Below are 10,197 nucleotides of genomic sequence, written 5' to 3' on the forward strand. Positions count from 1 at the left end.
TGGTGATGTGTTAGCTCACTGCAACCTGGTCTAGCCTGGAAGTAGGAAAAGAGGTCTGAGGACCAGCTACCAGCAACCCATGAAAGTGTGGGCAGATAATCCACTAGGCATGGTCTAAGTTTCATGGGCCAGGGATTAAGAACAGGGTTAGGCCCCTTTTGTTATTCATGCTTTATGAGTGCTGTCTGTTTCCCTGGGTACTCACCACAGTAGTTTTCCTCAGTTTCTGCTCATTGGTCTGTGCCTGCTTGCATCAGTAATGCATGTGTGTGTGTCTGACAGGGGTTCTGAACCACCTGCTGAACCTGGTAACGTGGGAAAGCTGCAGTCTCACATGTAGCATAGCAGACCAGGACAGAAACGATTCCCTAGGTCTTACAGCCTACTGCATTCAGCTGTCCTTAACACCAAACACTGAAACAGCACAAGTTCTCCCACGAACTCAAAGCTTGGCAAGGAAAAAAAATCAAGGTAAAGCCTTCTGTGGGCTGAGCTAGTGAGACAATTACAGAAACAAGAGATATGCCTCAAGTCTGTTACACACCCAACTCCACGCACGCTGTGGTAGAACAAAAGATTTTTCTAAGCACACTTAGAAAACTTACTATTAAGGAATTGCCTCTAGAAAAAGATTTATTCACTGGAGAGCAGAACCAAAGAGAATATCCCTCACACTGACAACAGAAAGGGACCTAGGGTGATGTTTAAATAGAAACAGCCCAGACCACTGTTTGGTATGTCTTGAGGAGAAACAGCCACATTTGGGTGAACAAACAAGCAAAAAGAAACAGGATTGTACAGCTCCAGAACCAAGAGCAATCTCTGCTCCAGTCTGGGAGGCCAAGAACCAAGAGACTGCTGGGGACCAGCAAAAGAGTGAAATGGGGACAGTCACAACAGTGAAGTGGTAGCACTTAGTGACAAAAGGGAACTAGGGAACAGCACAGGACCAGTGCCTAGGAGCTCCAGCCTGACAACACACTCAGCTGGACAGGCACCACATAATACAGCCTTCCTGCAGGGAGCTAGGATTTCAACTCCCACTGCTTCTTCACAACCACATTGCAGGGGATAAGGACAGACACCAGAAATGCCAGGGCATCAGCAAGGAGTGGAAGGGGAGTAAGGTGGGACATGGCAGAATTCCCTGTTCAAGAGAATGTTTCAGAATGTATTCCATGTTTAAGGGAAAAGGACTTGAGCAAGAATATAAAACTTTTAATGGGTCAGTGCATCAGTCCTTGATGCAGAGGGAAAGGAGCAAAGGGGGCTATCGCTGTCCCAGGTGTCCAGAGCTGCAGAGATGATCTGCACAGAGTAGCACAGTGGTGGTACACACATAGCTGCAGCAGCCTTTGCTCTCCGAGGAAGGGACCAACACCTGGAAAAGCAGTTCCTCTCACTGTCCATTTGGTTTCACTCTATGTTTCTTCTTCCTGGTAGGGATTTTAGGACGCATCATTTTGGGAGAAGGCCGGACAGCCTTTAAGGGTCTCCTCTGTGCCTGCAATGAATGTTTCTTCTTCAAAGTCGGTTGTGGCAGCTTCTGCTCTTTGTCAGCTTTTGATCCCTCAAGTTTCTTCTTTTTTGGCGGAGGTTCCATGTTGGTCTCAGGGACAGCAGACAGAGTTGCTGCTTCTGCAGCAGGTTCTTCATCTGAAAGGAGAGAAAGGCGCTGTAAGAAGCATCCCCATGGCTTTTGCAGGGGAAGGAGCATGTGAGAGCAGCCCTGGGCAACTCAGCCAAGTTCCAGCACTACGTTACCTTTCTGTGCCTGAGGAATGGCATTAGAGAATTTCTTGAATTTTGCAATGAAGAACCCATCCATATTGTGTGCGTGGGGATAGAAACGCCGCGTAGACTTGAGGGAGGGATGGAAGCGACGGTCCTTGAACCTGGGAAAGGAAGTGGGGTGAGAACTGATAGAATATCTCTGCTCAAGCCTGGCCGCTAGGGAACAGTCACCTGTGCAGCTTGTGACCTGGCACGCACCTGGTGAAGCCTTCCTTGCCAAAGTCCAGGCCTGTGGCCACCAAACGGACGTTGCGTTTCTTCAGGGCATAATCCACAACCCACTCATTCTCCTCCACCTGCCAGGGGCTCAGCATTAGGATCCAAAACTCACCAGTCCCCTGAGGGTGAGGTGACCGCAGAAGAGCATGGAAAGGACTTACCATGATGGAACAAGTGCAGTAGACAACATAGCCCCCTGTCTCTGAGGCAGCATTGACTGAATCTATAGCGCTAAGAATCAGCTCCTTCTGCAGGTGAGCACAGCGCAGGATGTCTTTCTCATCCTGTAAGAGAAAGATAGGTTAAGATGCCAGAGGCATAAGGAAGAACCCCAGGCCTTTACTGTGGATGGAAGACATGACAGGAGAACAAAGCACACACGATATACAAGATTCTGGAGAACTTGCAGAACTAATCTCAAAAAACTAGCTCTGGTACAACACACAGAATAGGAAAGAGATGGAAAAATCAGTGTCTCTATTGCAGGCATCTCTCAAGAAAAAAGCTGTCCCAAAGTCCTTCCTCTCATGACTCATCCTTGAGTCCCCACTGGTCACTCACCTTGTTGGTTTTGACAGCAGGATCCTTGGAAATGACACCTGTTCCGCTACAAGGAGCATCAAGCAAGACACGGTCGAACCCTCCAAGCACCTACAGACAGATGTACATTGGAATTACACTCACAGTGTGAACTCAGAACAAGACCAAGACTAGAATGGGAACCAGAAGACTGGAAAGGCAGGAAAGATTCCTCCTTCCTCCCTGTCCATCTTCCTGCCTCCGTTTCAAATAACAAACACACTCCCCAGCAGCTCTGCTCATCCTCCTGTGACAAGTGGCTTTGGAGAACACAGCTTTACTAAGGGGACATCACAACAGCTCTAGGTAAGTATGGTAAAGACACCTCAAAACAGGCAGGAGCATACCTTGGGGAACTGGCGTCCATCGCAGTTACTCACGACAGTGTTGGTGACTCCCAGCCGATGCAGATTCCCTACCACGCTGCGCAGCCGCTCGGCATTGCTGTCGTTGGCCAAGATCATACCTGTGTTCTTCATAAGCTGAGCTGACAGAGGGCAAAACACATCAGCAAGGGGCTGCAAACCTCCCACACTTTGGTCTGTAGGGACAGCTACCCCCTCCTTTCCTTAAATTCAGTCCCCCTCTATTCCCCGTTTCTGTATAGACCAGTGGAAACTCATCACTTCACAGAGCATCCCTCCCAAGGCTCCAGGGCGGTACCTATGTAGCTGGTCTTGCCTCCTGGGGCACAGCACATATCCAGGATGCGCTCATTCTCCTGTGGAGCCAGAGCCATGACAGGGAGAAGACTGGAGGCTCCTTGCAGCATGTAGTGTCCAGCCAGATACTCAGGGGTGGCACCTGAGCAAGGAAGGCAGAACAGAAGAAGATGACATGTGACAGAAAGGGAAGCAAGAGCGGGTCAGCTCAGCCCTACAGCTGGAAGGGTGATCTCACCGATGGGCACAGAGGAGTCATAAATAACAAGTCCTGTTTTCGACCACTTCCCCAAGGGGTCAAGATTCACGCCACGGTTGATCAGAGCCTGCAAGACAAGAAGGGACTGAAACACTGCTTCCTGTGACAGGAGGTGCAGGAGACAACCCCTGGTTCCTGCTCACCTGCGCCAGGTCCCGTCGCCGTGTCTTCAGTGTGTTGGTGCGAATAGTCACAGGGCGGGGAACCTCATTGGCTTCCAGGAAGTTTATCAGCTGGATGAAAGAAGGGGCAGAGAATACAGACAAAAAATGAAGACCCAGGGAGGCAGCCAAATCCTCACCAGTCAGCAAAGCTATGGGAAGGGAAGGATCCCACCTCAGGGAGTGGGAAGATGTCCATGAGCTTCATGAGCAGGAAATCACTATAGGAATAGTAGGCAGCCATGTCCCGGCGCAGCAACGCCAGGTACTCTTGCCGCGTGCGTCCCTCCTCCCGCTTCACCGCGAAGTCCTGCAGCACCTCCATGTTGCCCTTGATGCGCTGGTGAATGACGTGCAGGTCGGGTGGCTCAGCAGGTAGGAAAACCATTAAGGAATCATGAACAGACAAGAAACTCTCACAGAGGCTCTTTACAAGTACAATGAGTCGTGCAGGACTCATGCGCCACAAGAGCACATGTGCCAGAAAGGCTTTGTGGGAATACACCCTCTCGGCAGAACTCAGCAGAGCAGGGAATCAAAGGATGGAATTGGACAAAAAAGTTCCCAAGGCAGGACTACAAGGTGTTTAAAAGAATTGGGTTGGTTACTTTTAGATAAACAGAAAAAGAATAGGAAAAATAAAAGATCCAACAAAAGAAGTCTTTTAATAGTGAAAACATTATCTGTATCAGAAAGGAGACTAGAAGTTCCCCAAGGGCAACCAAGGGATACAGAGGGGAACGAGAAGAGACAGGATTAAATTGTACTGGGAGGCAGGAAATTAAAATCACCAAAGTCCAGGAGCAAGCACTTTGGATGCTGGAATTGCTGTCATCAGAGGCTCTAGGAATGGGTTACACAAACACCTGCCAGGCAAATCAGGGTAGAGAAAAACAAACTACGTGATAAGATATCCATATGTATTTAGGACTAGAAAAGAAATTAGGGCAGGCTTCAAGCCCCATACAGGGTGTAACAGATTTCCTAACTGTGCTGTACAGAAGCACAGCATTATATACTATCTATTAGGACAGCTCATCTAAAAATACATTGTCACGCGCAAACCCTCTCGCTAAGCAATATGCATGATAAAAGTCCAAGTGAAGCTCTTTGATTGTATCCAGGCCCTGTGCTGCATGCCTATGGCTTATGGATGTCACAGATAAAAAGGATATTCTCTTTCTCAATCTCTTCATTAGATGGCAGTTTAAACTGTTCATCTATATCTAGGTTGAGCTGCAGATCTGGGTTCTCTTCCTCCTTCTGTCCCATTTTCTGTCTGCCTATTGTCTCTGCTGCCTCTTCCTCCTCCTCTTCCTCCTCCTCTTCCTCTTCACTGTCATCTTCACTGAGGCCTTCCCTAAGGACAAAGAACAGGACAGATGCTTTACACAAGAAGAGAATCACACAGACACTTCACAACTACCACTTCTTAGATGGCAGAAAGGGTGGAAGAATAAACAACACAGGCTCCTCATCTAGCCAGGAAAGGCTCTGCAGCCTGGTGATGTTCTCATATCCTCACCTGTCAGGCTTCTGCTTCAGGGCAGCTTTTTCAATAGGCAGCAACTAAAGACAGACAAAAGATTAATCAAGCATCCATCCACAGCTGCCCCCTTACTTCCCACTATCTGTGAAATTTACTTGCTCTGTTTAAAAAGGACAACAAACAAAAGCACTTAATGTTACACTACTAAACTTGAAATTGTTCTTTTGAAAGTAAGAAGGGGAAAGCACTCCACCACCTCACCATCCTCCCCTCCCCCCAGTAAAACCATCCTTTTTCCCCAGGCCTGATGGGTCCTTTCAGCCAGCAACATCAAGTATTTCTTGTAGAATTATGAGCAGAAAGTTCCTACCTCTTCTTCTTCTGATGATGAGGCACCGTAATCATCGACCATCTCCTCGCTGCTCCCATCCTCCTCCTCCATCTCCCAGTTGCCCTCTTCCACCTCACCATCGCTGGATAACTCCACATGGTTTCCTTTAGATCGGATTTTCTTGGCTTTGGCTGGAGCCAGCCATTTTGAATTGTCATCACTGAAACCAGATTGGCCACGAGTGGTTTGTCCTGCTGCCTTTACGGCACATTTCTTCTGTGTGGACACCTGCTCTTTAACTATGGGCAGAAAAAGCAGATAAAAATTAGGGATTATTCCCAAAAGCAGCTGCTCTGTTTCTCCAGTTGTTATACAAAAAGGCCTTCATTTGAGTCCTGAGCTGCCTGTCCAAGAGAAGGGACTGCTTGCTCTCCAAATCTCAATTATAAAGAAGGGCATATTCTCACCTCTCCCCTAGTGAAACCTTAGGGAAATCTAACTAGAACTACCAAACTAAAGCACTGCTACAAAATTCTTCCTCTGACATATTACAGTGCCCTCCTTCCCAAATCTTTGTCTATCCTTCCTTCTTCCTACTGCAACAGCTTCCTGGGCTACACAGGGCATAACACAGTGATTTAAAAACCTCAGCTACACAACTGGCCTGCAACGACCTTGCTGTGAAGGGAGGATAAGTCAGAAATGGATTTAACACATAGAAGAGAGACCTTTTACTAGTTCTTCAGACAGCACTGCTGCCTGGCATGGCAACCATCAGAAATCAGGTAGAATTCATTGTTATTATCTATTAGAGAGCATCCAAGGGAGGGCCGTGAAGATGGTGAAGGGCCTTGAGGGGAAGCCTTTGAGGGGAAGCCGTATGAGGAGCAGCTGAGATCACTTGGTCTGTTCAGCCTGCAGAAGAGGAGACTGAGGGGAGACTTTACTCCAGTTACAACTTCCTTGTGAGAGGAAGAGGAGAAACAGGCATTGATCTCTTCTCTGTGGTGACCAGTGAGAGAACTCAAGGGAATGGCCTAAAGTTGTGTCAGAGGAGGTTTAGGTTGGATATTAGGAAAAGGTTCTTCACTCAGAGGGTGGTTGGGTACTGGAACAGGCTCCCGAGGGCAGTGGTCACAGAGCCAAGCCTTACAGAGTTCATTGGTCTCAGCCACACGATGTGATTCTTGGGGACGGTCTGGTCCTGTGCAGGGCCAGGAGTTGTACTCGATCCTTGTGGGTCCCTTCCAACTCAGGATATTCTATGACTTCATGACTTAAAATAATGAAATTCCACCTGTCCCGTGCCGTAAAAAAGAGGCCGGAGCCTGACTGTGGTGGTGGGGATACGCCGGGGAGCAGCAGGACAGATGGGCTACGGGCCCGTCACCCCGGTTCGGACACCGCTCCCACTCACCTGCCGGCTCCCGCCCTCCTCCTCCTCCTCCTGCTCCGAGCGGCCTCTTCCCCGCCGGGCCACTGACCGCTCCCAGCCGCCTCTTCGCAGCCCTAGACCGGGAGGGGAAGCGGTGATCAGCCCCGGCTCGGTCCAGCTCCCCCCGCCCCGCCGGGCCGCCCCCCTCACCTCTTTCTCCCGTGACTGGAGAGCTTCTTCCTGCCGGTCTCCGGCTCTGCGGGAAGATACGCGGCGGTCAGGCGGCCCCAGGCGCCGTGGGGCGGCCGCGGGCCTGCTCGGGCCGGACTTACCTGGCGGCAGGAAGCGGGCCAGCTCCACCTCGGCCCCGCGCTGCTTGCGGGCCTTGCGGCCGGGGCCGCGCTTCTCCTTCCTAGTGGGATCGAGCTTCCGCCCCATGGCCGCGCCCGCTCTCCGCGCGGCTCCGCGCCCGCCGCCACCACACGTGCGGGGCTCCCCGTCGCACCGCGCACGCGCACGCCGCCGCACCGCCCATTGGCCGGAGCCGCCGCTCCTGCGCGCTGATTGGTCCGCACCGCAACGTCGGCGGCACCGCCCGGCCCCGGGACATGTGGGAGGCTCTGGTGCCGGCGCTGCCGGGAGCGGGGATCCCGCCACCGGCGGAAACGGGCAGTGTCAGCCTTCCCGGGGCACTCAGGTGGCAGCAGGCTGCTTTACACCCTTGGTTGAGTAAACACGGAAAACGCAGGCAGCAGAGAAGGGGAGCGGCACACAGGCAAGGTGAAAACAAGAATTCAGAGGTGAGGGGATATCACAAAACCTGCTCTCGGAGAGGAGGCTGAGGTTGAACATCAGGAGAAATTTCTTCGTGGAAAGGGGAAATGCCTGATAAATAGGGGAAGGGGCTGCCCATGGAGGTGGTGGAATCACCCTCCCTGAAGATGTTAAAGAAACAACAGGACGTGGCACTTCGGCAACTAGAGGAAGTGGTGATTGGTCACAGGTTGGACTCAGCTTTGGAGGTCTTTTCCAACCAGAACCCTTCTGTGGGACAGGACAGAGCCTGGCCCTTGAGTAAATACTTACCCAACCGGTCTAATGCTAAATAGAGACAACAAAATAAAATACAAGGAAACTTTATTTTTCAGTTTTATCAATGTTTTGCTCTGTTTTTTGTTGTTTTTTTTTCACTGTTGTTTGCTTTTGTCTTCAAGCTGTTTACTAGTGGATGAGTCCGGTCAGTTTTTGTATTAAAAAGGATTTTGATGGAGGTAGCTTTGTCTCTGTCCTGGCTTTTACTTGGTCTTGCCTGCGCACTCTTCTCAGTAAACAAACTCAAAATAAAATTAAAAACAAAAACTGGAATTCCAGGCGGAGGCAACGAGCAACACAGCCAGATTCTCTGTGTAACAGACATGGCGCTGGGGCCTCCAGTCACTATATACAGAGTCCATCATCCATCCATCCCCCTCTCTCCTAAACACACTCCTTGCTTCAACGGGCTGGCTGCAGAGGAAGGAGTTTCTTCTCCTCCCAGAGACCTGAGCAGCAGCTTCCATGGAGGGAAACAGCACCCAGTCAGGAATGTCAGGCAGAGGGGTAGAGTGTGAAGGGGTGGGGTGGGGTGGGGTCACTTCAGCTTGGCCGAAAGGTCAACAGCACTGGGCCAGGGACTCACTGCTGCTGGGCCACCTGTAGGGTGAGAGAAGAGGATCTGAGACTCGAGGGCTGGTCACCAGAGCCCAGCTTTGCCCATGGAGCCCCCCCCCGCCTCAGTAGCAATGCTTACTGACCAGAGAGGGTACGTACTTGTTGGGGTGGGGGTGGGGGCGGGGGCGGGGGCTCACTGCTGCGGTTGGCCAGGCGGCTGAGGATGTTGCGCTCCGACATCTGGAGGCGCACTGCCACGGGCGGGATACGGGCAATGGTGGCGGGCAGACGAGTCACATCTGCCTTCATGTCACTCAAAAGCTCCTCCAGCTGCTTCAGAACTAGAAGAGAAAGGGACATCTGTTCCGAGGGGAAAGGGACACCCCAGAGGGAAAAAACGAGAGGGGACAGTAATGGTAAGCACCTACCCCAGCCTTGTTTATCACACTGCATTACCTTTGTGCAGCACAGCATTGGCTGGTTTATTCCCGGCCATTGACTCCTTGGATAGATGCTGGTGGCTCTCAGCCAGGCATTCCACCTCTGCAAAACGTGTGTTCAGAGCCATAGAAGGGTGAGATGGGTCTTCAGACATGTTCAGATAGGCAGCTCGCCGCAGCTGCTCCTCGATCACCAGTGCCTGCTCCAAGAGCTGCAAGGGGGGGAGGAACGTGTCTTTCAGCAGCTGCCTGAAAGGGGGGAGCCTGTTTGCACCCCTAGTCTTACTCCGGTTCTTTACTCTCTCATAAGATGGGATTCTGCACCTGAACCTCCTTTCACTAGCCTCTTTTACTGTGTAGCCCAAAACAATAAAGGCTTCATGAAGCTAAGCCAGGTACACTAGAAAACCAGGCTACATCAGGTTTAATAAAAGGCTACTACAAATCCTCTAGGATTCTCATTCCTCCTCAGATTCTCTTTACAGACCAAGTTGTTTGCCATTTTACTCTTCCTTTGAGACAAAGGGGATGGAGATTTCTCATTGAACCCAAGTGAGAAGTGTCCCATGCTACTTACAGGAAGAATCTGAAATCTTGTAAGCATTTGGAGAAATCAACAAGAATCCTGTCAGTGCAGAACTGACCATCCAGAACATAATGAATTAATGTTTTGCCCAAAGACTGAGACCTATATGGCCTTTATTTGGATTGGTCTTAAATCACTCCCACAACTAAGCCATGTTCACTCCTGAAGAGGATGAGGTAAAGACTGAAGGCAACGCTTTCACCAATCCATACAGTTCTGTTTAGGCACATAGAGTAGGCTGTAGCAGACCAAGCAGAAGCTGTGATGAAAACAGCCACTTCAATCTTAAGCCTCCTGCATATCAGTTGTTGAATAAACATTTGGATAGAGAGCAATGAACCAAGCTCCCCGGTACCATTTCCAGAAAAAAGAGAGCTACTATCATGGAGCAACTGCATGACCCTAAGATATATTGATTCATTTTTTATTTACCCTAAAATGAAAGGCACTGCAGAAACCTTTTACTTTCTTAATGGAAACTCAGAACTGAAGCTTTTGTTCTTTAGAGGTCCAGCCAGTTATCAAACTGAAGACAAATTCTTACCTTAAATCTCCTTGCCAAGAACTTATTCTTTATTTCCAGGAAGTTACCCCTGTTCATCTCACCCTTGAAGGGTTCATTGAGGATGGCGTAACGTGGATCATTCTGAAT

At 50.1% G+C, this 10,197-nt stretch overlaps 2 protein-coding genes across 6 annotated transcripts in view; both read right to left on the reverse strand.

The window, feature by feature from the left end:
* Nucleotides 1–1,197: 1,197 nt before the first annotated feature.
* Nucleotides 1,198–7,349, reverse strand: NOP2 (NOP2 nucleolar protein). 2 transcript variants are annotated; one of them, XM_027681346.1, is made up of 16 exons: nt 7,202–7,349; nt 7,080–7,125; nt 6,912–7,003; nt 5,539–5,793; nt 5,200–5,245; nt 4,850–5,034; nt 3,850–4,049; nt 3,657–3,746; nt 3,493–3,580; nt 3,256–3,396; nt 2,940–3,079; nt 2,575–2,664; nt 2,175–2,297; nt 1,993–2,090; nt 1,765–1,895; nt 1,198–1,656 (listed from the first exon to the last, which is right to left on the reverse strand). In XM_027681346.1, the coding sequence occupies exons 1-16, from the start codon at nt 7,305–7,307 to the stop codon at nt 1,400–1,402; spliced, it is 2,088 nt and encodes a 695-aa protein (XP_027537147.1). In that variant the 5' UTR covers nt 7,308–7,349; the 3' UTR covers nt 1,198–1,399. The 2 variants fall into 2 exon arrangements, with proteins under 2 accessions (XP_027537147.1, XP_027537146.1); XM_027681345.1 differs by having other exon boundaries at nt 5,200–5,243; nt 5,534–5,793; nt 7,202–7,347.
* A 640-nt stretch (nt 7,350–7,989) lies between these two features.
* The window catches only part of CHD4 (chromodomain helicase DNA binding protein 4), a 21,224-nt gene continuing 19,016 nt past the window's right edge, over nt 7,990–10,197 (reverse strand). For all 4 annotated transcript variants that reach the window (XM_027681341.1, XM_027681344.1, XM_027681343.1 and 1 more), the window contains 4 exons: nt 10,090–10,197; nt 8,976–9,171; nt 8,679–8,860; nt 7,990–8,561 (listed from right to left, as the gene is read on the reverse strand). In XM_027681341.1, the coding sequence (XP_027537142.1) occupies nt 8,544–8,561; nt 8,679–8,860; nt 8,976–9,171; nt 10,090–10,197 (504 nt within the window). In that variant the 3' untranslated portion in view covers nt 7,990–8,543. The remainder of the gene's footprint in view (nt 8,562–8,678; nt 8,861–8,975; nt 9,172–10,089) is intronic.

The sequence above is a fragment of the Neopelma chrysocephalum genome, unplaced genomic scaffold (genome assembly GCF_003984885.1).
Source record: "Neopelma chrysocephalum unplaced genomic scaffold, ASM398488v2 Primary Assembly neopelma1_60, whole genome shotgun sequence".
Taxonomy (NCBI): Eukaryota; Metazoa; Chordata; class Aves; order Passeriformes; family Pipridae; genus Neopelma; species Neopelma chrysocephalum.

Coding starts and splice junctions, on each gene's coding strand:
- NOP2 (XM_027681345.1), bottom strand. CDS start 7,307: ATGGGGCGGAAGCTCGATCCCACTAGGAAGGAGAAGCGCGGCCCCGGC. Junction 4,050..4,849: donor TGAAGAGATTGAGAAAGAGA/ATATCCTTTTTA, acceptor TGGTTTTCCTAC/CTGCTGAGCCACCCGACCTG. Junction 3,747..3,849: donor ACATCTTCCCACTCCCTGAG/GTGGGATCCTTC, acceptor TCTTTCATCCAG/CTGATAAACTTCCTGGAAGC.